This window comes from Apteryx mantelli, chromosome 26 (genome assembly GCF_036417845.1).
Source record: "Apteryx mantelli isolate bAptMan1 chromosome 26, bAptMan1.hap1, whole genome shotgun sequence".
Taxonomy (NCBI): Eukaryota; Metazoa; Chordata; class Aves; order Apterygiformes; family Apterygidae; genus Apteryx; species Apteryx mantelli.
Genome location: NC_090003.1, coordinates 2,977,848 through 3,004,669, shown reverse-complemented (window position 1 = coordinate 3,004,669; position 26,822 = coordinate 2,977,848). Strand labels below are relative to the sequence as shown.

Sequence of the window (26,822 nt, the reverse complement as noted above, 5' to 3'; positions counted from 1 at the left end):
TAAGAATCCTGCTTCTTCCCCTTGCCTTGTGCAGTCAGGCACTTTCGCTTTAAACAACTTTCATTTTTGGGCAATGTGCCTTAGGAGGGTACTGGACAAGCTATTTACACTAGAGCCACTAAAACAGGCAAAACTTATCTGCTGCCAAACTTGGCTAAAGTTTGTGAATGAGGATCAGCCTCCATACATCTTCATCTTATTCTGATTTTCACTCTTGCTTGCAATTCCAAAAATAATTTTTTACAAACTTCCAAGGGAGAAAAAAAAAAAAAAAAAAAAAAACCACACTTATTTGCTCACTACCAGTTTCTACTGTGTTTGCAGTACCTGCTGATGGTCATTAGTTAGCACTCTTCATTAACTTTTGCTCAACCTCTTTGGGAACATGGTGGTAAGCCATCTGTGATGCTACCAGCCAGTATATCCTGATTTTGGCTCTGTCTAAGCCCAGTTGCTGCTCTACAGATGGAAACCTCTTCCCTCATGCGGAGTGACAGCAGAGCAGCTTCCTGGTATTCAGTGCACCTGCCAGTTTGCACTGTGCGGGTGTAGCTCCACTTTCACACTGCCATTAAATGCTATTTGTAGAGACCCCACATGGAGCTGTGCTCAACAGTATGGCAGCAACATAGCTCCCATCACCTCTCAGTTACACAGTGGGGACAGCAGGGTAGAAGATGGGACTGAATCTCAAGTCATTATATTACAAATTAATAAATTCATAAATGAATAACTGAATATTTAAAACCTGAAGAAAGCCAGTGGCCCCAAACCTGCCATCTCCTACCTGTATCAATGAATCTAATAAAGACAATACATTTCCCTACAAAACTTGTCCACTAGATATAATTATTTGAAATTCCTACTAAGATCCATCAGCACAGAGTCATGCATCAGACTTTGATTTCATAGTCCAGATATCTGGATTGTCTCACCTTGCCAAAGAGCACAACCTTCAGACGGTCAGAATAGTATAGACTTTCATGATCAGGACCGAAAGTGACAATAAAATCCTGGCTCTTCCCAGCAACAATTTCTCCTTCTATTGGATAGACACTGAACACGCTTAAACCATTATAGTTCTGTGTTCCTGGTGAACAGAAACAATGATAAGGAGGATGGCTCTGTTTAACTTCATATACATTAAACTCATTTATTTTTGTTGGAATGGCAAATAGATTCAAATATTAGTAATTCCTTACTTGAGGATATTTGCTTAGGCTGTGTAAACTTACAGCTACCCATATTGATAGAATTAGTACAGCTCCTATTGGGGAAACAAAATTATGTCTTTAATTATAGCCATGTGATGACCCAGGTTTTGGTAGCTGATTTAACAGGATTGCTGCTATTAGGTACTTTATGAGTCTTTAAAAAAAAAAAAAACCCAAAAACCCAAACCCACAGAAGTTTACCAACAAAATCTGTTCTTTGCAAAGATGATGTCATGAAGGAGGGAAGTCTCTGCTGATCTTTATCCCTTGTTGAAGAAAGTGAATCCAGTTGTATGGAGTATCTCAGGTTCAGTGTGGAAGTGTTCTGTATCTGATGACATTAATTTATAGAAGAATATTTCCATTAGGAAAAATGGTTCTCAAGCCTGTAGGATCCACATTCTGTAGACTGGCTGAATTTATTTTTCTGCATTACTGCACTATTTTGTACCCAGAAGCTATACAAAGCATGTGTGGGTTATTGCCATCCATGTGTCATGCCCATCCCTGCCCCCTCCCTATAACAATAGGGACCAGCTTCCTCAGAGTCTTGCAGCAGGCAATGCATTTTGATCATTGCATATTGCTTGGACAAGAGGAAAAAGTTATGCCTAGATTTTGACCCGTTTCTGAGACTGTGTGAATTTGCAGTATAGGAATGAATGAATGAATGAATGAATGAATCAGTTAAACTGTTCCCCAGACTGTACCATGATAGACCCTCATGTGCTCTTTGTAGGACCAGTTTGCATTTCACCTATTTTACTCTTGCCCTTTGTGGAGACACAAAAAGCAGCTTCAATTGGGATAGCAGTAACGGAGAGAATAAAGAAAGAGAGCAAATATTTCTGATATTACTGCTGATGAAGCCATTTCTGGCTTTGCATCCCTCTACATTATGGCTAGAGCTAAGGAAAAGATCACACAGGTGCATTTCTTTTTCTTTTATAGGTGGTACTGCATCTCTTTTATACAGGCAGAATCCTGCAGGCAATGCAAAACCAGCTGAAGAGATCCTCCTAACAGAGCTTTGTTACCTTCAACCTTAAACTGTTTCAGCCTCAAATCACTCTGCCAGATGCACTTTTAAAGTATGTTCTTTTGTCTAAAGCTACTCAGCCTTACATTCCACCAGGGTGGAAACTACAGAAGTCCTCTTCCTACTTCCAAAAATGGCTGGTAGGCTTTCCAGTTCAGCACAGAGTTCACAGAGAGATCAGGATTTACCTTGAATGTGGAAGTCACTTTCTCTTTGGCTATGACGTATCCCATATTGAGTACTTCTTCCACAGAGCAGACAATTGATGGCATCACCCCACAACCAATGATGCTTAGGGTTAGATTAGTTTTTACAGTCCAGATGTCCAGTGTTTCAAAAAACTGCCAAGAAGGATGTCTCCATTAGTCAGCCCATTTGCTGAAGGAACACACAGGCTAGAATGGACCATTACTACAAAACTTCTGTATTCAGTTCATGGACAAAGAGCCAAATGTTCGGAGGGGCTATGTACAGGCAACAAATTTTTGCTTATTATTAGGTAGACACATCTGAGTCAGGGTGTGTGTGTGTGTGTGTGTGTGTGTGTGTGTGTGTGTATATATATTACACAGCCCCTTATATCTTCGTCTTCCTTCTTTTTCCCCTTACCATTGTATTTCTTTTACTCACCCATTTATTCTCATTTGGACAAAAAGAGATGATAAGAGTTTTATTTTCCCCTGGCTGAAGCATTCCAATTGGTCTGACCAACAAGAAGGGACCACTGGGATTCAGAATTGAGAATCCTAGCTAAAATAGTGCAACTCAAGGAAAAACAAGTTTATAAACAATAATTGGAGGAAAAGATATAAGAACAGATTCTAAGTATTGTTCAAATCAAAGATGGGTGTTACCCAACCACTTACAAGCTTTTCCAGAGATCAGTAACTAACTCAGAGAAAAGAAAAATTAACCTAAGTTTTTTGCACACAATTCAAGTAGCCAAAAGATTCTTTTCCAGTTAATAAGCTCTCCATGGAACTCCATTTCCAGCTTTTGTCCGGAATGGGTCATTAACACCTTAAGATCTGAGATAATGACATTTTCCCATACTATCCCACACAACTTAAACCAGGCAAGGTGAAAGCCAAGGTAGTAGCCTCTTCTTACGAGATATTCAGAAATTCAGAGAAGTATTGTGCACAAATTGAGTTGTTGGTTCTGTTTCATATGTATGCCATATTGTATTGAAGCTGGCTTTGTTTTCAGTAGCTTTTACTGCTTAGAAAGTGCTAAGTGCTCCTCAAATTTGGTTCTATGCAGAGTATTTGCAGTCAAAAGAGTGGAATAGAATTAGCTTTCCAGTGGGTCATCTAGGCTTGTCCAATATATTCTTCACATCACCTCCTGTCTTACTCTGAAAGACGTATATTAAGTCTGAAATATTCTATCTCCTCCCTGCTCTAGCAGCAAACAATTCCTATTGGTACAGCATCAAATTAAACAGCAATTGAACAGCAGATTAACTTACATGTTCCAAACAAGGATACTTCCAGCTGCTCTGGGGAGATATTTTGTATTGTAATTTGCTTAATTCTTCTATGGCCTAACAGGAATGAAAACAACATTTCAAAAACTGTTGATGCTCACTCCAAGTTATCGTTACTCCTTTTTACTTCTGCTTCTACCTGTGTTAAACTTTTATTCCATTTATATGGCTAATACATAGTCAAAGCTCACCAAAATGTTTGGTCAAATTTGGACAGTCACTAGTAGGGCTTCTGATTCCATGTTTCAGGATCAAGCAGGCTTTTACATGCCTCAGCTGGTCAGATAGGCTCCTAATTTTCCATCTGAGTGCCTATTACAGGGCTAATTTCTATATTGACTTGTGAAAATCAACTAAACAATGTAAAAGAAAATAACAAAACTATGCTCAGAAGAAATTAAAGACAGACAGAAAAAAAAACAAAACTTGAATTCAAATTTCATACCTATTGCGACATCACCAAAATTGACTGTGTTTTTCCCATTATCTGAAGTGACCACAACAGATGGTGCTACAGCTGGACAGTGCAGCTCCAGATACAAGGTATTATAAGGGCTGGGGAGATAGCAAAGAGGTGTTTGCTCTTAGATCACACAAAAAAAACTAGTGTCAGAAATCTGTTCTTATTCTGTTCACGTGACAGGGTATCATTAAACTGGTGTAACAGAACAAATGTATACTTTTTGGTGGCTGCTCCTACTCCTGTGTATGCCTAAACAGAACTACATCTGGTTATTAAATTATTCATACAGTTATTCTCTAAGATGCTTAGATAAGAATCTAACAAATTAATATCAAATTAGTGGGGTGTAAGCATGAGTTTCTACCATAAACAATTAAGATCAGAAAACAAAATTTTCCTCCAAATGAATAAACAACATGCCTACCACTTTCCTCTGAAATTTCTGACCTATCATGAAATATAAATATCTTGTTTCAAGCTATTTGCTTGTAGAATACCTGCAGCTTAGATCTTCAGAGCTTTTCTTTCCATCAGTATCTCCACTTGCAACAAAGCAGGGTATGATGTATTTTTCAAACCTCCCTCTGAAATTCCTGATCAGGAAAGCCTGGGCTGCCTTATAAGCTTCAGAACTAGAAAATCCAGGAGTAAGATTCATCTTAGTAAGGGACAGAACAAAAAAAATCAAATAGATATCTGCTGAGCTCTTTGTGTTTACTCTTTCTTATTCATACTTTCAAAATGAAACTTAACAGTAAAACTATGTAACTCTTGATGCACGATAATGAATCTGTTCCACTGAATATGTGATTTGTTTTTCTGGTCAAAAAGAATAAAAATTACAAATTCAGATACTTGATGTCATACTAAAGATGAGAAAGTGCTCAGTATGATTCCCTTACTTTGAATACCTAAGTATTCCAGCATCTAGTACTTCCACATCATTTCAGTGATGCATATACGCACATCACAGATTGCATTTCTATAACACAGTATCGCTAGCAATATTTTAAAATAATTTAAGTTTTCAAATATGGATTTTATTTTTATGACTTGTACTAGGAGTACTTTAAAATTATAATTAATGGGTTGCAATGAATATGAGATTTTAGTCAAAAATAACTAGTACCCAGTGCAGCCAAATGCCTGGTGTTTAAACATGTATTTACTTTCGAACACTTCTTCCAAGTTCCTCAAATTCAGCAAAAATATGGTTCTAAAAGTTGAATTATATGCTAAACCAGGGACCTCAAGTATCAGATTTTGCATCTAAGAATCCAAATTGCTAGATAACATGTGCCATTAATATTAATTCTCAGTGAGCTATGCATATTGTAAAATGACCATTTAAAAGGTTTATTTTACACCATTGTTACATTTCCAGCTAATATGATGGACTCATATTTTCTGATACATTCTCTGAAGTCCTCAATTGCCCTGAAGCATATAAAGGGGTCCTTTGCCTTACTTGAGAGGTTACCATTGGGTGGCATAAATGCAGTATTAAAAGCATTTGCAATATGACTAAAGGTATTTCTTCACTATAGCTTGATTTCTTGTCCACCTGTAGGGTTTAGTAGATCTATTAAACCACTTAAAAAGGCTATTTGTTGCCTATATAGTAGAGGATGCTTTTACTGACTTACTTAGGTTTTTTCTCTTCGGATTTTGGTTGCTCAGAACTATATACAGAAGTCAGGTATTTACTGCCTCTTTCTCTTGCAAGCTGTCTGGAAGACTGCTGTCTGATAGAGGAAATGCTTAGTTTCTTCGTCTCTCTCTTCTCATCTTTCTTCTTTGTCTGTAAATATACATGGACACTCCTCAGAAATTATACACTGTGAGATTTCTAGTGCTGAGGAATTTGTATAACCAGTTCCTACTAAAATTATTAACCTAAGAGACAATGTGATGATGCAGTGAACAAAGCAAGATAACAGCAATAGGATTAGGGTAACAAGCAGTAGACACAGTAGCTGTTACAGTTTTAAAAAGGTAAAATTAAATTAAAATGGAAATGTTTTTCTCCATCTTAAAAAAACAGTTTCCCTACTGCAGCAGATGATTAAAACACTGTATATTTCATTAGAATTTTATCTATTTCTCTTATAAGGAAAGAGGACCATAGATGCTGATGTAAATTAACTGAACCATAGGATTACATATAAATTCCATATACGCCATCAATCTGTAAGAAGTGGGATAACATTTTTTAGAGTACTTATACCAGTTAGCTGCAATTCCCATTTTCAAAAAGTGCTCTAGGAAGGCTTTTGAAAGTCTTACAAAATTAAATTATTGTTCAGTGAATAGACTACACATTCAGTGCAATAGTGCAGTCATACTTTGTCCTGTATACACGGGTCATAGCTCATGAGTTTGCACTTAATTAATATGCAAATAATTTTGGGATAAAAATACCACCCGGAAAAACAAATCACTGGAATTGACAGACCAACAGCACGTGCTAGTTCTTAGCATTTCTTACTTGTATTTCTGCCCTTGTCACAGCTGCTCTGCCAAGCCGAATTGCCTCTTCTCTGATTAGCTGATCTGACAATGTTGGTCTGAAGGACACTTGAATCAAGCTTTTCTGGGAGTGTGAGAGCATAGACAAGAATGAAGGGTAGAATTCAGCCCTCATACATGTGTTATACCTAAAAAGCTCATTAGGAACATATATTTGACAGCAAACTTTGATAAACACAATTTTGTTTTTCCAAGTGAATGAGACGAATCTAAGAATAAGGTCACTTGCAGCTTTTTAGAAGCACACTGTGTTAAAGTGCCTTTCCATTACCACTACTTTTGTTGTTTAAAGGTTCTTCAAATAAATCAATGATAACACTGGGAAAGAACATTAAGGGTGACGACTCCCATAAAGCATTAGCCAGATTTGATGGTTAACCCCTTGATTCCAATTTAAAACATTATTTCAAACAATACAAAATATTCCAGCTATGCTTAATACAATATATGTTTTGCTTCATTTACAAGCTACAGCATTTGTAGGGATGTAGATGATCAAAATATTTGTTAGAAAGTTTGACATCTGAAAGTGAATTTACCTTCCCAGGCAACACAGTCCCAACAGAAGGCGTAATTGTCACAGGACAGTCTTCTGGCACATGGAATTCAAAGGAAGTGGGTCCAACATGGGCAATTTCCCCATTGCCAATTCTTGGGACAGCATGAGTAAAGTGGTTCACACTTACATGGGAATTTATTACATTTAGTGTTGCTGTAGATACACCATTTAAAGCTGTTGCAGCAAACTGAACTAAGGAATGAGACAATTCAAGAGGTGGGTGGACTCCAACTGCTTTGCATGACAGCTTGAATTGTCTAAAAATAAACACATCATAAATTGTCTCAGCATAAAATAGGCTCTTAACCAGCCCAGAAACTAGGGAACCAATCCTATAGTCCCTATTCAAGCAGAATTTCTCTAGGCAAAATTCCCATTGCAGGCTTAAGATGAACAATAATACTATCTATTTTTAATGCACAATTGGCTAAAGATTCCCTATTTGAATTCTTCCTCTGTGAACTTCTGGAAATACATCCAATTAAATCACAGAGTTTTTGCCATCATAATTTTAGTAGCACTGCTAGTCATTAATGAATGAACCATTTTTAGGAAACAAACAAACAAAAAAAACCTTTCGATAATTCTGCTGAGAAAGTAAACAGAACATTGCAGGTTAAGAAAACTTGAGGCAAACTCACAGCTTGGATCTGTAACATGCATAAACTCCAAATGGGACAGGAAAAGAAAGTAAAACGCAAAATTCATCTCAGTAAAGACAGACATGGAAATGAAGAATGAAGCAACCAGGAATTGAGCAACTCTTGTGAACTAGAGAATTCCTGCCTGCCTCACAGTTATATCCTACAGATAATGTCACTTTTTCAAAGTACACAGTGGATTTCATTACTGGACTGGCTTATCTTAACTGTGGAAATCCACTGTGATTTAGACTTCCACATTACCTATTACTCAACCGGTTTCTTAACATACCTATTAATTTCTGACTTGCAGGTAAGTTCAAAGTTGTATTCTTTTGCCTTGTTGGCTTTAAAGATTATGTCCAACGTCAGGCTTTCAAGGGGAAGAAGAATTCCAAGTCCATCATTGGGCTGAATTTCAACAAACTTAAAAATGGCAAGATAAGAAAAATATTATTAAATGCATAAATGTCAGGAAAGCAGAAACTTCTTCATTAGGAGCTTTTGTCTGAGTTAGTGATTAGTGTCTGGCTGATTTGCAAGATTCTAATTCCAGAATAACTTGACAGGCAGAAATTTAAATTTAATAACTCAGACTTTTGTACAGTCTTATCCCTTGACTTCTTACCATCTATGGTAATCACCTTTCTCAATGATGTTTGTTTACTCTTCATAAAAAACTGAATGAAATATGATAAAGATCTCAACTGTTCCCCTAAAAATTTGAAAAGCTGATGGTTGTGTGATGTGCAGATACCATGGTGACAAGTACCAGCTTAGTACCTAGAAATGTACATTGTCTTGTGTCTATATGAGCTGATAGAGATTCAATAATGTCTTTCAAGCACAGTTTAAGCTAATCATGAAGCACATCCTGTGAAATAAAACTCTGAAAGCTGAAGATTCCAATTTCTGTCAGCTAACTCCTTGGGTTTAGTCCTTAAAGCAGCAGAGGAAGGGAGAATGCCTAATTAAATGTCAGGTTCCTTCTACCTCAGATTCCAACACGCTAACCAGTTTATGTGATCATCATGGTATTGTATCAAGCTTGAACAGCTGATTTTTTGAAGAAAAATAAACTAAAAAAAATCCTAGCCCTCTAGAAACTGGCGTTTCCCATGATTACTTTAGCCTACATGGGAATACCTAGGCACAGTTCAGGAGATGTTTCTCAATAGGCAGTTTGGACATGGCCCCTGCTTTGAGAGCAAAAAGAGTTTATGCATTTGAACAAAAACTATGCCATATCCATCAGCCTCAATGCCAGAGCAATGTCCCTTGGCCTGTTTTATTTAGTAGCATATATGCAGCCTATGAGTCTGAAAGAAAAATGCATCAAGTATTCTGTTATTAGATCTCCTGGTAGAAAAAATAAGCATTCTAATAGGATAAAGTTAACCTATTAATGTTAGGTAGGGGAGAAGAGTAAAATCTCCTTGGAGATGTGTACTGCTGTCATAAGATAAACTGCTTGGAAAATGCTTATACTACCATAAAATGGAATTTACACAAATCAGTAACAGAACAAATCTGCACGTCTCCTCAGTGCTGCTGGTAGGAGTATTTCCACAGGTTTGCAAGAACCTTCTCAAGATTTATTTACACTTACACTGAAAGGCAATTTCACAACAATTACATACATTTTAATAGAAGATGTGTAGGAGGGATAACCACATACCTCTGGAAGTCCCACAAATCCAAACTCTTGTGGCAAGATGGATTTGTTTGTTAGTGTGACATTTGTTTGCACAGCTTCATAGATTGTGCAGTATCCAAAATTTATTTCTGCTGGACTAATTTCCAAATCAGAAGTAGTAACAATTGCATGGACAGTAAAATTAACAGGTTTAGTCTGAAACAAATGCAAGAGCGCTGGTAAAAACTGTATGTGTAGTATTGTAAGCAGAAGATTTAACTGAAATGACATTCAAAAAGAACTACAAAAAAAGATATTTCTACCCTATTCCTTGACAGTAATGTAACATATCTATTTTGAACTTCAGACTCACAGTAAGAAATGCCTCTTTTGTAAACAAAATTGCCAAAAAAATCTGTATTTATCATCTTAAATTCCATATGCTAGAACAGAATCAAACCTGCATCTCCAGGAAATGTATGCCTTAAGAATATGCTACTTCTACAATACAATACAGATCAGAATAAAAAGACTGTGCTGTGGTATCTTAGAACTCACTGGTATGAAAGAAATCTCTAGGAAATAAATGAGCAGTAAGTAGACAGGATTTAATTTTCTAAGCTTTACATTTTAAAGGAACTACCTATTCCATATTATCACTTTAAGCACCTTTTACTATTGTCATAGGACTTCAACTAGTAAAGGACTACGCTAGGATTTGATATCATTAAGTGAATATTCAACTAAAATAATAGATTTACATCTATTGTCAGTCTGATAACCAGCATAATAAAATCACTAACCTTATCTGCAATCAGTATTGTCATTGGAACTTCCAGAACTCTTGTCTCCTCATCAAAATAGCTCCCTGCATCTTCAGGAAGAGAATGCCTAAAATTGAAAAATACACTCAGTTTCATAAAAGTATCTTGACTATTTTCTAGCAAATGGGAATAATAAAGTTTTGATGGATGCATTCCTGGACCAAATAAAAAAAAAACAAAACAATTCTATTAAGTAAGATCCAAAAGTTTTATTCTTCAAGGCTCATACTCTAACACAATATTTGTGCTCAAATAAGGGTATTTGCATACTTGTGGTTAAGCACCAAATCCAATGCTTCACTGAAATGAAGTCTAATTAAAATCTTGTATGCCCTACATAGGCAAGTATTAGGCAAAACGCTACATGAAAACGCCAATCAAAAAAATCAGTGACCTATGAAGATCTGCCTTCTGTCCAAGAAAGTGCAGTCATATTAGAAATATTGTGGACTTGTCATGGATTTCCTGGAGAATAGCATACCTCCAGACAATCTGCTCTGAGCAGGTATGCACTGATTACAAGGATATCTAGCCATGTAGTTAGAATAATTGACCTTGTATATTAACGCTGGATTTTTTAAAGACAGGTTTGCGGACACACAGGAGTTTAAGAGAGTTATTTACTGGGGGCTGTGCTCGTTTATGCTCTTACCAAACACCCCATCCAATGCCATCCGAACACTCCTTAAAATTCTGAAAAAGTTAAAGCTTCCTTTATAATCAGAATGTAAGCCTTCTGCATCTTTGCTGCAACCACAGCTAATAACCAAACCTACCTTGGCAACCTTTTGACACTGATGACAATTAATTACCAACCCATTTGAGACATTACCAGTTGGATCACAAGATACCAGAAAGACGTAAATAAAGGCAAGCTGCGTAAGGGAAACAAACTTGGAGACCAATAGCGTCTGATTACATACCAGATTAGTCATTTATAAGGAATATGTGGGTTTTCTGTTGCTGAAGCATCTTGCTATCCTAAGCTCAATTTCAGAGCTTCAAGCCAAGACAATACAAAAGCTCTAGCATTTTTAGCTCCACTGGTCTATTTATAGTGCCTTACAGCATCAGAGTGAATTGTTTCCTGTTCTTAGGTCTCCACAGCAATACTATTCTTGCTACCAATTTTGTAATTGCATGTAATTTTGTAGTGTATTTTTAAAGAACAGTTAATGAATAAATTATACTCACTCATAATCATGGTGATCTGTAATCTTATTGGCTTTTGTTTCACAAATCTGAAATGTGGCTTTAGAAGATCTGTGATCTTCAAATGGATTGCAAACTTACTTAAAGACAGCAACTGAATTAAATATAAGGAAGGAATGAAGTGTCGGTTTTCACTTTGTGACTGGACATTACAATAGCAGAAGTTGTTTGCGTATTGCAGAATAATCCAGAGAAAAAATAATCATAACTATACATACAAAGCCATGGGCTCTAAGTTAGCTGTTATGCCTTGGGAAAAAGATAGTGAAATCTTTCCTATAGTTCTCTGAAAGTGTCATTAACAAGACAATTAACATGACAAGCATAAGAGACAAATCCGATTTAGGCTACCAGCATCTGCAAGACTAGTTCCAAATTCAGAAAAACTAAAGGACACAATATCTGGGAATTCTAAAAGTCAGAAAAATGGAGAACTTGCTTTCAAATATGCAGAAACTATGCCTTTGCTTGAAGCAGTCATATAGTTAAAAGCATAGCATCATCTGACCAAGCATTTCAATGTGCACAAAATACTTGGGAAAGCTTCCCAAGCTACCAATCTTTTCACTTAGCCTGGCTCAGTAAGGGTTTCTTTTTTATTTTGTTTTGTTTTTAATGCAGCAATTCTTTCTCCTGAGAAAAATGAGCTTGCAGTACTAAGTCAATTTCCAGAAATGTGTCACTAGCTCAGTGCATTACATCAGGCTTGTTACCAAGCTCATCTTTCTTTTTGTTGTTTTCTCATACACACACACTCCCCTTCTAAAATTGATCTATATGCTAAAACAGCTAGATACTTATTTTTGTGTGTCAGAAATATCTTAATGTCATCAATTCTCCTTTCTGAAGCTTTCTCATTTTTCAAACAGAGATTAAATGTTCTAAATCTAAGCTATGCTTCTATCTACTCAATAAGTGTAAACGTGTTTTAGAGCATTGAACTTTAGGAACTGAAAAATATCATAACAGTTACTGTTGTAATCTGATAGGATTTGAAATGTTGGAAAATTTGTAAATACTTGTATTTTCTTTGAATACTAACCTGGTGATAACATTGATGTCAGTGCTTAGACTCATTTTAGAATATAAAGGTCTGATTTCCAGAGATGTTGAGCATATTAGTGAAAAATCCAAACATACTTATGTGGAAGGAGCTAGATAACCTCTACGAAAAAAGCAGCAGGTGTGCACCAGCAATCACTGCACCTAATACTTTGGTTTTTGTCCATATGAAATCTGGTTTTAATTTGAAATAACTGGAGCCACTGAAGTATTTGGCTGTATATCAGTATTGAGATCTAATCATTCAGTTTATATTTCAAAGGAAATGTCTCATTAAATTATTTAAAATAACAATGATAAGGTTAGGATAATTAACAATGGTCAATAAGAATCTTGCATTTAAATTGAAAAAAATTGGACTTGTTAATTTCTATAGGTGAGTTGTTATGCTTGCATACATAGATGCATTATGAAGTGGAATAGAGAAACTTGCTAGGATAGGGCTTTTAGCATCTTAGAAGACATTGTTATGTAAAATGACACATGAAATATAAAATCAATACATTCATATTTTAGAGAAAATGGTACACGGGTAGGAGGGATACAAACAAGAAGTCCAACTGTTCTTACCTTACTTAGCAAGCACAGGAGTACTTGTCCAAAAGTGATTTCATCAGTGATCTGTGAAGCAGCCACCTGCCTAACTAACCTCTCTTTTGTATAAGAATAGGTTCCCCACAGAAACGGAAGCAAACTACCAGGAATGCAACTGTTAAGATTTTCACACTGCTGCTGTCACCACAGGAAAAGCATTTCCTCACAGGAATGTGATCCAAGTTAATTTCCTCCTTGAGCATCTGGCATCTTTTACAAGGGAGACAGGAGGGAGACTGGGACTACACTGACACCAGCAGTGTGGAGTCCAGCCTACTCCAGTCAGTAAGTGTGAAGGAAAAAAAAAACCTTTGACTTGCTCAGATTTTATGCTGACAGCCTCTTACAGATATTGTCTTAAATACCAAAAATGATTAATATTGTTAGGTTACCTGGGCAGAAACTTCAGCTGCACATTGAAGGATGACTGAGCTTGAATGTAACCTGTTTTTGGAAGAAGCTCCATATGCTTACTCAATTCTTTGCATACTTCGAACTTCAAACGCAGCGCAGCTTTTGCTCTGCAAACAGATCAGACATGCTTAAGTGGCTTAGGGGCTACGCATGTTGCCAGATCAGCAACTACATTTGCTCTGGGAGTTTGTTTTCCTTCCCCCTCTTGCATTGCTCCTCTACATTAGGATTGCAACTATTCTCAGCCTCCTTTGAAAATGAAGGGCATGTAAAACTGTTATGGCAAAATCACACAGTTTTATTCTCTTTTAAGCTAAGTATAGAAAGCAAGATTTTGGAAGTACTGTGAGCAAACCCAGCTGTATTTCAAGCAATGTATACAGCTGACGGGAACATAATTATCAAAGTGCATAGTGATAAATCAGGTCAGCGGAAAGTCAAAATCAAATTATTGTGAAATACCAGCTAATTATTTGTTCCTAACATATATTCCCTCTATTTGAATCAACAGGAATGATTCATGCAATGTTTTTAAGACACCTAATTGGTCCTAGCTACAGCACAGAACCTATTCAAGATGGAAAAGGAATAGTCCTCCTGTAATGCTGGGTCTACATTTTGTAGTGATCAGTGGTAGGTGGGATGTAGCAAATGAAAACCTGTTATCCTTTGCGAGAAGTGGAGAAGTTAAGACCAGCCACCCCTAAGTGGAGCCAAAGATATCTAGATGCTGCGTAAGCTGCTAACAAGCACTGAATGTTCCAGTATGGAGCCAGAAGAATCAAAAGAATGAACCTGAAGGCCATAATACACCTAAATAGAACATCAAAATGTAGCCAGTTTGTGAATTCTGCTCATCCACATTCTTATCATAATAATCTCAAAATCTTCAACGACAGACAATTAAGCCTGTATAGGTAGGAAAAATACCCCATTTCAGCTGTGCTAGGGGGAGTTTCTTATGCCAGCAAATGTAACGAGAGCTTTTTTTTGTTTGTTTTTCTTCTCAAAATTATGGTGACCTCTTTTTAAAAAGATGTCAATTCATAAATCTCTTGCAACTTCTCTTCCACAACAGAGATTCTACAGGCCTAGAAGCCATAGTGGGGCTGAGTTGATGTGCCAGTTCCTCTGTTAGACAACTTGTGATCAATTTGCCCTATGAATGGTGTACTGGAAGCTAAGGAAACATCTCACTGTTTACTGAATTCTGGCCATACTATAATATGGTGATAGTCACAAACCATATCCTGCTTTAGAATTTAATGTCTATGTGCAAAATAATTGCCAAGCAATTTACAAATATTTCAGTTTGTCATTTTCCCTCTCTCTGACTGGTTAACAAGCTGTCAGTCCAGATGGCCTGCTCTCAGTCAACAACTATAGCATAAGGTATCAGGAGCCTGGAATGATTTCTGACCATTGACGGACTAAGAACTATATAGTGCTTCATTAAATCAGTGCAGATTAAAACCTGCCAAAGAAATTACGTTTCAAAGTCATTTATTTTGGACAGGATTCTGGTGAGACACTTTCACCCTCTACGTTCCATATTTATGCTTCGTGATTACCATATTCTAAGTCACCAGAAAGAAAAAAAGATAGTGTTAACTAACAACTTGCCATTCTGCAGAGCTTGCTGGGACACTAAGTGCCTGAGATATCTAACTACAGAAAACTTGATCTCCTACTTACATTATAGACTATGATGATAAAAATTACAGCAGCATTAAGAACAGAAGTTCTTTCTGCTCTGTTGCTGTTGGCAGTTTGTGTATACTTGTAGCAAACAAAAAGCTATTCTAACAGAACATCCCTCACAAGTGCTGGGTCAGATTTTGCCCCCAAAATCTAGAGGATCATCTCTAAAAGTTTTATGTGTTTCTTTCTATAACTAGTTAAGGATGGGAGGAGACATTTGTAAGAACAATCCGGAATTTTAAAGCACAATTTTTTAAATATCTAATTAACATTTAATTAATCTGTATTTTAGAAGTTATGCTAATAAGATTTCAGAACTACTGGATTCGAACCTTAATTCTCACTAGCTAAGACATTTCAGGAATTGTTAGACAAGAGCCTTTTCAACTGGGTTACAGGTAACCATAGCTTTGGTCTCCTTAAGTGCGTGGTTGCTATGAACAAAAGTTTACAGACTTCAATATAACAGCTCTTTAGCTGATGTACAATTTGCGCGTGTAGCTGTTATAACAAACTATTGTCTTGGTTCGTATGTTGACAGCAGTTTGGACACTTCATTGCTAGCTTGATAATTGTCCTTGGCTCTGGATCCTTAGTCTGTGCATAGTTCCAGACCATAGACCTTAGCAAGACTACCTTTCCTCAGTCTTTCACCACTGCAATGAAAGTACAGCTACTTGACAGTCCAGCCACTACCTTCCTGAGAGATTATTCCCAATTAATAGGAAGATACAGGCATTTTCACCAGTTTTAACCCATTCTGTTTGACAAGTGGTTTGACATGTACAAGGAAGAATCTTGTTTCTGATACAAGCTACAGAGTAATTTTAACAGCTACTAGAGAAAGAAGGCTCTCAGGTATTCCACATTCAGCTGAGAGATTAAATGTATCCATGTTGGCAGGATAAAAAGCTGAGGCATGATACTCTTGCACACGTGATGCTTGGAATTTCATCCCTGATGATTACAGAACAAAGATAATTCTTCCTAACGAGTCAGAACAGGAGATCAGATTTGCCAAGGTAAACTGGCATATTACTGCTACAGATTAAGTGCCCTTAATATAGCAAAAGTTGCCAGAAGTTCAGAAGGATGATTTTTCCCATGCTTAAGAAGTTTTGGCCTAAGCTATATGACAGCTTCTATCTCTGGAATACCAAGAAATCCTAAGGTTTCGTTAGGAGAGTTATTTTGTTTCTATACTTCTAATTTTTTCCCTGAGTTATATAGGCCTAGTGAAATCTCTTACATAACTTGTGCTTGTCACATTTGTAAGCTGAATTTCTCAGATAACAGCTCTAGTCATTCCTTTCCAACTGCAAAGAATTTCTGCAGCCTGTGATTCTGGTAAGATGTTAGAATGGATGACTTTTAACAGAAATAGTAAAAAGCAAAAAACAAAACAGAAAACCCTCACATACCCCCTAAAAACCTCATCCTAATCCTAACAGCATATATTTAAATAGAATCTAAGATAGGGAAATTGTTGTTAAAATAGGAATGCTAAGCATCTAGCTGATAGTTACACATTAGACAGAGAGAAGACACCAAGCACCCACAAGACAATTAACAAAGTTTGTTCAGATAACCACTTTCTAATAGCAAGAAGTCTCTGGGAGCCAATGAATTAAAACAATTTTCACATTACAGTGCAAACAGAACCAGTCTTCAGATGTTACTGGTGTGGATTATGGAAGTACCTACACAGACTTTTTCTTTAAATTGCTATTTGTTCACTATCTGTGTACTTGCATAGTATCCATCACTCCACTGCAACATCTATATGGATTAGGAAAAGTTGCATCCTTCCAATTTTACAGTAAATGCAAAAAGATTGAAGTGATTTAACCAGCCTCTTATCCCTAGTCTGGAAAGACTGGTGATTGAATTTCCATTCCAGTATTCCCGATTACTGGTGAGTCCACAAGGCAAAAGGCAAAGCACATCAGAAAAAGTTCCCAGATATCCCCAGACAGAACACTACTTAATAGTGCTGAACATGAATTGGTTTATAAACAATGCCAAGTGCGCCAAGAACCTCGAACTCCTACAGTCTCAATAGTAAGGCTTTTTTCCTTTAAAACTCTTACTATACTTGCTAAAGATGGGGGGGGGGGGGGAGGAAGGGGAAGTCATCTTTCCCCACATCAGTGACCAAATACACTTTACATGTTTCTAATACAACAGTACTTTCAAGTAACTTTTTAGTAATGTCTCATCAGGATATTCTGCTGGTTCCTCTCACCATCCTTCAGCAGCAGTGATTTTTCAGTGGAAAGTTTTGATGAAGTTATTGAACAAAGTAGTCAAAAGACTCCTTTAAGAGACTCCTTTGAGAGAGTAAAAGCAACAAAAAAGTACCAATATACATACTAATGAGATGAATTGAGGTTTTCTATTATCAAAAATATCCTATCCTATTAGGATATCCTATCCTATTATCAAAAACACACAACATGCTGGTGTAAAGACTTGCAATTAATTAAATGTCTAGCTCTACCTACAAACTCTGGAGTTCACAGTGGATAAGGGGAAGGGGAAATGCAATTGACCCTTTCAGCTTTGAACATACTAGCCAGGTTAGGCTCAGTAATGCCATCCAGCACCTAACAGTACTTTAAGTTCAACAAACGTTTGACCTTAATATGATAGCCCTAGAATCTTGTAAGAAAAATTTGGCATGAAGCTGGCTTCCAGATCATAAATCTCTCATGGGCTTTAATTAAATATAACTATGAGAAATTACAAAAATATTCTTTCATGAGATTTCCTGGCTCAATCAGTTGTACCCTGAAGTGCACTTAAATAATAACTTTAGGCACATTTACCTACCTAATATTTAGTGTTTGAATTCTGCACTGATGAAACCCAGTGGGATTGTTATTCCCTAGGGCCTTAACAGTTGCATGACAGAACAGGCACAGCATAGGGAATCTTGTAGAAATGGAAAGGCATGTTGTAAACCCACATAATTCATAGCTACTGCTGGTCCCAGGGATTTAGGATAGCAGAATATCCAAGTCCAATTTCTACAGTGAAGAATTCAGAGGGCTTGCAGCCCTCCTGAAATGCCAAAGAAGAAAATCCCTGTTCTTCAGCCTCCTATGGGAAATTTTTTAACAAATGGTTCCAGCACAATTGGACTTCACCACATCACCTAGTGACTTAAGATCTCATTATTAAGCTATAGAATAAGACTGATAATGAATGGGTAGCTCACCTGCTTTGAATGACAATGCAATCCTGATAAAGTCGGTCATACATACAGATCTTTAAGTCGACATTTGGATTGGGCACCCAAACTGGCACATCAATAGAAACTCCAACGGCACTAAAGCACAGCTGTTAATATACAAATCAAGAGCGTACTTGTTTTTATTAGTCTCTGAAATTCTTACCGATCTAGGCAGAGCAAGAGTTTCCACTATGAACTACAGTTGAGTAAAATATTGTTTGTGTTAAGGGTACTTTAATCAGACAAAGGTAGGGAAGACATTTATAAAATAAGTCATAGATATTCCTGTGCTCCAGCACAAATATATGAATTATACTTGGGTTTGGATTCTTTGACAGAAAACATGAAGGAATATTTCTTTTCAACATCTTGGACAGCATGACATCTAAAGTGCATCTAGTTAAGTGAATGTGTCACAATTCAGAGACTCAAGGACACTGCTACTTGTTTATCCAGTAAAGAAATACAACCGTGGCAGGAGAGTGCACTATGCCCTATATTGACCTTAAATGAGATTTCAGTGATGAAATAGCTCAGACATGGAGAAAACAGTCCTTCCCTACCAGGCTGAAAGGCTACCCACAGGAATCCGCAGTATGCATTTGCAGCTCTTTCTATAGTGTATTCCATCTGTAGATCTTGGGGAGAGCCAAGACTAGCCTACTGAGCATCTTGGAAGTTTTAAGTTTTTTGGCAAGGTTCTGTGAACTGTTCCCAGGCAAGATTTGACTTCCAGTAAAATGTGGAATTAAAAAATGCTGCAAGGGTAACTAGAGTTGTCATCTGTTCCAGCTTTCACACATCAGTTTCAGTATTACATGCTGAATAATTCCAATGCTGATATATCAGAAAGAAAATAAACTGTGTGGGTTGGTAATAAAGGAAAATACTTTTTTATTTGTTTCCAGGAAATTAGTTTTCTAATATGATGTTTGATAAAATGGGAGTACCAGGATAGGGCTTTTAGAAAGTACATTACAAAGATAAGGGCCATGGTTTACAAAATTACCGAGACCTGCCATCAGGTTACGTAATACTGTGCTACCTCGTTGTTATTTCTTAGAATGTCCATAAACATATACTTTTCATCTACCTGCTTTCCTAGTTCTAATCCAGCTTTCTGAGCTCTTGTAGTTCTTGTCAGAAGCATAAGCAGGAGGATTTCAAACTATTTTTTCTACCGTGTTTTGAGTCAAGTCTTACACAAAAACACTCAACTGGTTTGCAGGGTGAGTCGTCAAACATAATCACAAACTCTGCCTGTACATCCCCAGGGACAGCTGGGATAAATATAATCTGAAGTTTTACTGAGTTGAAGGGTCCAATTTCACCTTCAGTAACCTAAAAAAAAGAAGTAACAAATTTCATGAAAACCTGGCTTATTACTGTAGTTGGCTATAACTTGTATTGAAATAGAACAGTATATATTCATACTATACAAACACAACCAGGGGTGGTCAGAATCTTGCAAGATGAGTTTCATTCTGCTGTAAGACTCTGTATGACTAGATTATGTGGTTTACTGAAGAGTTTCCATCATATTGGTGAAAATATAACTAATGCACGGAAAAGCTGTCTTGTGCTACCATCCAAAGATTTGCTCTACTGAATTAAGCACAAGTTTTCCTGCCTTCTGTACAGATGAGCAGAAGCCACGAAAGCTTGTAAGAGCTAGCATCTGGATTTTCATACCCAGATTCTTTAATATGGCTCAAGTCTCCCCTTTCTCAGACATTCTTCCTGTCCCTGCTTTTGTTGTGTCACCAGGCTTCCTATAATCATGAAATGACACAGCAGAAAAATATATTCTGACCAAAAAAGAAAAAGTTTAAAATTATGGGAAATTTAAATGTATACAGAGTCTCTTTGGACCAAATATTCTTTCTAGGTCAAAAGAAAGGGCAAATGCATAAGGCGATTTCATTTTAAGAATTAAATGTGATACACTGAAGTCCACTGGGCTTGGCATTGATTGCATACTCAACATTTATTACCAAAGCAATTTGCTTGATATAGTCTTAGAACACTGAAAATCTTGTATGCATCTCAGGCTATTCATTACCTTGCCCAGCATAATTTCAGTTGATGTTTCTTCAGGAGAAGGTTCCACTAAGTTCTTTGCATTGTCTGCTTCTAGATCTGATTTGGAGTTTAATGCATCTTGACTAAGCTCTTCTGGGAAGAAAAGAAAAAAAAAAGAAAAAAGCTGAATGTATGCATCTATACACTAACAAAAATTTCAACCAGTACAAGCACATTGATTTTGGTCAATACCACAAATCAAATCATGTATCCCAGCATAGGGGAAGGAAAGGTCTAGAAGGAAATTTCTGTTTGGACATACAAATTTGTTCCAGTTGAGAAGTCGTCTCTCAGACACCTGAGCCTCCCACTGCAGGCTATGAATATTAAGTTTTCAGTAGGATAAAGTACCTGCAGGAGATTGTTATGTCAGGCATTACAGATTCAGCTGCAAGCTTAAACTGGGCTTTAAGAAGGATTTCAACAGGACAAAACAATGCAGTCAGGAGGACCTGCAAAGCAAGTGGAAGTGCTGTTGCATATTGTACCATTCTTCGCTTCATTTTAAAAACAATTGCAAAAATAAATACCTTTTAATTAAATCAACTTTCCCTGGGACTCAAAAATGCCTTAAACTAATATACCACCAAAGAGATGTGGCTAACTCTGGACTTTATGGCAATAATCAACTAGTGACCACATGCTTCACGTTAACCAAGGAAAAAGATCAAAATGTCATGAGATATTTAATGTGTTAAAGCAAAGGAAACCTACAGATGGAAAGGAAATCTAAGATATTTTTAAGGTCTGAAAATAACTTTAAAGATATGTATGCTGCAGAGAAAGCTAAGGTGATTTATGGAATCACTCTATTTCATAATACAGAGAAGAAAAAAAAAATCCACCTTTTCATGGGACTTTATATTGATCATTCCAATAGCAGAAGAAGAAACTTCACTTCCTAGATATGTATATTCTTTTCTCCTATAAGACCGGTTTTTATTAAGCACACAGGAAACATGAAATGGGGGGGAAAAAAAGTGTCTGAGGAGATTCATCTTCCTATTTCTTTGTTCTTAAAAATCACAGATTATAAAAATAAACTTGTCACATGGTTCTCTCTTCTGTGAGGTGGGTGTTCAGTTGTCGAAACAAGAATGATAACAATTTCAGTTTCTACACTCTGGTTAGCTTTTGGATTCTTCTGAGGCCAAATTGTTGACTGCGAATGAGGAGAGAGATTCTCCACTGATTTTGATACAAGGGTGCTGGCACATTACTTTTAGTCATTTTTGTGAGCTGCGTAGGTGATTTAGAGTTGAGGTAGCATACAAGTAAATGTAACATTACTACTAGAACGATTAACTGAGTAACTTTGCCAGCTGAATTCCACAGTTCATCAGGAAACTATACACAGACAATTCTTAGCCTGGGAATCCACACTGTCAGTTTTTTTTTAAATCATCATCTCACCTGTAGAGCTACCGCTCAGGCTTGTCTCTGTCTGCTTCTCCACCTGAGTTACACAGTGAGTCATTTCTTCACTATGGTCATGACAAGTTTGATCCTTTTTCTCAAACACAGATTTCACAGGACTATTACTGACTTTCTCTTCAGGGACAGAGTCACTGAATTGCCGACTAATCTATTACAAAACATACATGAAATAAATTTCAATGTTATCTATCATCTAGCTTGCATCCAGCTCTAATTTCATCAACCAGTTTTCAAAGAAAAGCAGACTTTGTTTTTGTGCAATTGTTTCATGTTGCAAATAGAGATATGTATCATACTTCTCAAGAAAAATACACACTCTTCTAGAGCTTTATCAATGAGATGATGTAATTTTTGCTGGTTGCTCAAAACAGGCAACTAATATAGGAGGAGTAATAGAATATGGTGCTAAATATTTTACAATTAACAGAACATTTCTCCAGTGGAAACATAGACCCCTCTATAGCAAATTTAAGCCTGCTAAAAGTAGGTTTCTGTTTATTACACACCTACAGATGTAGTTCATGAGCTGCCAATGATTTGGGACACAGGTTAAAAAAAAATATGCTGTCTGAATTAAACAGCAACCATGTTCAGAAGACTGAACAGGACAGAGCCCAGTTCATGCCAGTTTTAAGCCTTCCTGGGTTTGCAATGAATTGTAGAAAGGACTGGAACAGAAGAGTAATTAGCTATAACAAAAAATAGAGAGAGAAAAATGTGGATACAGGTGGTATCGTTTGTATACACTCATCTTCCTTAGTTGAGCCATGCTTTAGTGTCATGATAGCATGAGAGTTGAAATCCATGATGAATAGTCAGTTCAGTTTTGCTGTATGTGCTATTTAATGTAGTCTTTCAAAAGGGAAGTCAAACTTTTTCTTAAAGCTTACATATGGATTAGATTACCTAGTAGGGAATTTTGAAAATCTGAGCCACTCATACTTCAAAAAAAGAAAAAAAAAAGAAGAAAGAAAAGACTGCACTGATGAAAAAAGATGAAGTATCTGCATTGTCTCCATGAAGACATTTAGACACTTTGTAAAGATATCCTGCAATCTAGTGGTGACATTCTCTTCAGTCAAGCACCTGTGAAATCTACCTGTGGGGTATTTTTTACATAGCACCTGAGGAAAAAGGAACATTTATGATAATGGTATTCATCAACACAGTAGTTACACAGCACAACTTGATAGAAAGTTGAGACATTTCCCCCCACCCTCTTTTTTTTAATCTGAAGATTTTCACCCTTCAAGAATAAAACCCATAGCTTCTTTAGAAAAAGAAGTCAGTTATGTCTTCAGACTTCAGCCATTCAGTCTTCTCAAAATATAAATCCACCCCATAATGCTGACATACAAAGAAGACTGTATTCATGCTTTCTCCATAAACTTTCTTCACTTATAAAAGTATCTACCAACTGGAGCAGGAGAGCTGTTAGGATTCCTGGGTTCTCTGTCAACTTCTGCAATTGGCACAGTGTAGGAGTGATCAATATCAGATCTGACACCACACATTGTCAGCTCTACACCAAGTGTCTCTGAGTTTTTGTGAATTTCTTCAATGATCTATGCTTCATTCCCATCAAGGATATTCCACAGGGCACAATCACTTACATTCATTCTAGTATTGATTTTAGAGATCTCCCCCCCCCATGCCAGTTTTCAGTCAACAGACCTGAATGTAATTCTTAGTTTGACTAAGAAGCCTTCTCCTCTAATAATAGTTTGTCAGTAACTGTTGTCCTTCACTAGGAATTTTAAATGAACAGCTCAATTTTTAAAGGAAAAATCATAGGTTAGTACTGCCAGCTCTCATCACTTCATTGCTAGTTTTGCAATAGCTGGCTTTTTTTCTGAAGTCCAGGAACTGGGAGTTTAAATAATTGTGTCAGAATCTCTGTTTTTAACTAAAATTTTTTTCCCTAGTTTTCACAGATGTCAACAAAATAGGAAATGTGGTATTTCAGCATAGACTGAAGTGCTTCAAAAATGTTAATTGTTGAGGGTTTTTTCAGCACCATTTAAGTTATCTTGTGATATTTGGGGTCTAATGCATTATTTGTGCTTGGGTTGGCAATATTGCACAAAACAAAAGCTATTATGCTTTACAAAGCAGAATGTCTTGATCAATTCAGAGAAATGCTTTTGAACCTACCATTCTTCCAGGAGAAGATTTTGCTATTGTGCTGCTTATACTACGGTCACCTGCTGACATCTGAACTTTGAATCTTGTTCCCAAAGCTCCACAGTTTGTCAGTGTGACAGTCCGTGAAATTCTCTCTCCCACAACATGAGTGCCAAAGTCAATGAGCTCTTTATCTAGTGCCAGCTATAAAAAGAAAAAACATAATTACTACTGTCCTAGATAGTCAGTAATGCCAATTAAATGGGCACCTACCATTTAAAGAATAAGGCTTTAAAGTTCTTATTACCACTTCAAAGACGATATCAAATAATGACATAAATTACAGAGACTCCACCTTTCTGGAAAAGCGAACTAATTTGAACAAAGTCTTCTTAAACTGAGCCACTTCTATGTCAGTCCACTATATGACTGTGGAAACATGTCAAATTCTGATCATGGTAGCAGCATTGTGTAAACCTGAGAAACTTCAAGTAGTTATTTTGGATTTAGACATCAATTCAGCATTGCTGCTCTTGTGTTACACTAAGATGGTCTTACTAGCATCAGGATGATAAACAAGCAAGCAGCATTTAATGTCATATAGTGACTGCAGATCAGTTCATAACATATCCTATTCTGTTCTTTGAGCCACCATAGTTTAAAAGCAGTATAACATTAATATGCTACTTCATATGGATTTTTCACCGACTTTGTAGCTGGGTTTAAGATAATGAAAGTCTTGCAATTCAAGTTCAAGCATCAAGAACACAAAGACAACTTGGCTGCTTGCTAATATCCTGCTTATGGCTGAATTCTTCCTGCTTTTAGAGCATAAAGAACAAGAGACACTGTGGAAAAGTTGCTCACAATGATTGTATGGATTTTCTAGGTAATGAGAACTACTCTGATCAAAGATCTAGTGTGTTGGCTTTTATTGCATTGTGTGTTCTCATCTTCATGGTCTTTTAACTGAAATCCTTCAGAAAGGCTTACATACCTACTCAGATTTAAGTTCAGAACACTGATGTGATGCCAGTCAAGCTTCCAGAAGTGTTTAAAATTAAGCACATGCTTAAATACTTTGATAGATTGCTAACAAACTAATTACAGTGCACTATCTTTCAGTTACTATTTTATCTTCTGTATAACAGTTTATTCTTAATTCATTTCACAATCTTCCTGTGCATACAAGCTTCAATGTGCAGTCCAGTAAAGAAATTTTACATGCAATCATATTTATTCAATTTATAGAAGCTTAACATCACAAGCTCAGGAAGACTTTCACAGGTCCAAAGCCTTTTGAAATTATTATTTTTAAAATTTTATTACTAGCTATGCTTCCAATATATTCCCAGTTTTGCATTTGGCAGTCTCATTCCTGTATTGGGAAGGTCACCTTGCATATTATTTTCATAAGCATCTAGACCTCTATCTGCTGTACATCTAGCATTTTATATTCTCATTTACAATTTCTTTTGGCCTATACAGCCAAAGCTCCTTTTAGCTGTGAAGAAATTCTTTAAAAAAAGCTGTTTTGATCAAATACTTTCTTCAAGTTAGTTCACAGGGTGTTAAAACACTTCAAAGTTAGTGCCATCTGTAATTTCATCTCTTTAAAGTAAGAAAACTATGTTCTCCACTTAAAATTTGGTTTAGAATTCGCAAAAAGCTTTGAGTTATTGAAAAAAGGAGAAAAACAATAAGCCTTTTATAAATACCTTGAAAGATACAAAGAGACTGTGTGATTTTTTTTTTCCTCTCTATATAGACAACTAAATTTAAGAATAAACTCCTGAAGATATGGGATGGAATTTCCAAAAATTCCAGAGGAAAAAAAAAAGTTCATATCCAGCTATCATTGGAAATATTTTTATTCCCTCCATTCACAATGTCCCATTCTGTCATCAGTTTCTAAACTGAACTACTTCAGTTAACTCCACTTTGAAGTTAAAGTTACAGTTCATGATTAAGTGTATCCATTAACATCATTTTGTACAAATCTAATCTGGGAAGCTAATGAATGAATCGTTTTATGGAAAGAGACTCTGCAGCTAGAAGGGACATGGAAAGAAATATAAATACTTCTTGCTAAATATTTTCAATAATGTCTGTTATTTCATGTTTATTACTACTACTGTTACACCGACTTTGATTAAAACATTTAAACAAAATCACTTACAGTGCATTTCTTGGTTGTACATTTCAATGGAACAGAAAAAGAACCTGTCTGTGCCATAAATGTGATTTCTCCTTCCAGAGTTTCATTTATCTAAAACAAAACAAAAAAAACCCACCACCACACAGGCAGAAATAAAAACAACAAAAAAACCTACCAACTAAGTTGCAAAGACTTAGCCTGTTTAGTTAGCCTGCTGAAAGATATTTTTCCTCATTCTTTGAGTTACATATTAAAAATGTAACTCTGTAGGTTCTATATTTCCACATTAAGGCAGTTTTGATAACTGCCTGGCTAACTTTAGCTAGGCAATACCATAAACCTTCTAGTTCAGAGCAATTTTCAAAACATACTCCAAAAATACCTAGTGACAAGCACTTCTCTAAAATAT

The 26,822-nt window shown here is 36.4% G+C and overlaps 1 protein-coding gene across 7 annotated transcripts in view; it reads right to left on the bottom strand.

The window, feature by feature from the left end:
* Nucleotides 1-26,822, bottom strand: part of CFAP74 (cilia and flagella associated protein 74) — a 53,789-nt gene that overhangs the window by 3,878 nt on the left and 23,089 nt on the right. For 4 of the 7 annotated variants that reach the window (XM_067311191.1, XM_067311193.1, XM_067311188.1 and 1 more), the window contains 20 exons: nucleotides 26,435-26,524; nucleotides 24,286-24,459; nucleotides 22,108-22,279; nucleotides 20,675-20,787; nucleotides 19,831-19,953; nucleotides 18,598-18,719; nucleotides 13,655-13,783; nucleotides 10,374-10,461; nucleotides 9,613-9,786; nucleotides 8,227-8,360; nucleotides 7,274-7,550; nucleotides 6,694-6,798; nucleotides 5,852-6,006; nucleotides 4,703-4,837; nucleotides 4,188-4,297; nucleotides 3,744-3,799; nucleotides 2,884-3,003; nucleotides 2,442-2,594; nucleotides 1,416-1,545; nucleotides 936-1,090 (listed from right to left, as the gene is read on the bottom strand). In XM_067311191.1, coding sequence (XP_067167292.1) covers nucleotides 936-1,090; nucleotides 1,416-1,545; nucleotides 2,442-2,594; nucleotides 2,884-3,003; nucleotides 3,744-3,799; nucleotides 4,188-4,297; nucleotides 4,703-4,837; nucleotides 5,852-6,006; nucleotides 6,694-6,798; nucleotides 7,274-7,550; nucleotides 8,227-8,360; nucleotides 9,613-9,786; nucleotides 10,374-10,461; nucleotides 13,655-13,783; nucleotides 18,598-18,719; nucleotides 19,831-19,953; nucleotides 20,675-20,787; nucleotides 22,108-22,279; nucleotides 24,286-24,459; nucleotides 26,435-26,524 — 2,715 coding nt within the window. Of the gene's footprint in view, nucleotides 1-935; nucleotides 1,091-1,202; nucleotides 1,268-1,415; nucleotides 1,546-2,441; nucleotides 2,595-2,883; nucleotides 3,004-3,743; nucleotides 3,800-4,187; nucleotides 4,298-4,702; nucleotides 4,838-5,851; nucleotides 6,007-6,693; nucleotides 6,799-7,273; nucleotides 7,551-8,226; nucleotides 8,361-9,612; nucleotides 9,787-10,373; nucleotides 10,462-13,654; nucleotides 13,784-18,597; nucleotides 18,720-19,830; nucleotides 19,954-20,674; nucleotides 20,788-22,107; nucleotides 22,280-24,285; nucleotides 24,460-26,434; nucleotides 26,525-26,822 lie in introns of those variants that run through there. The other 3 variants (XM_067311195.1, XM_067311189.1, XM_067311190.1) reach the window with 3 other exon arrangements.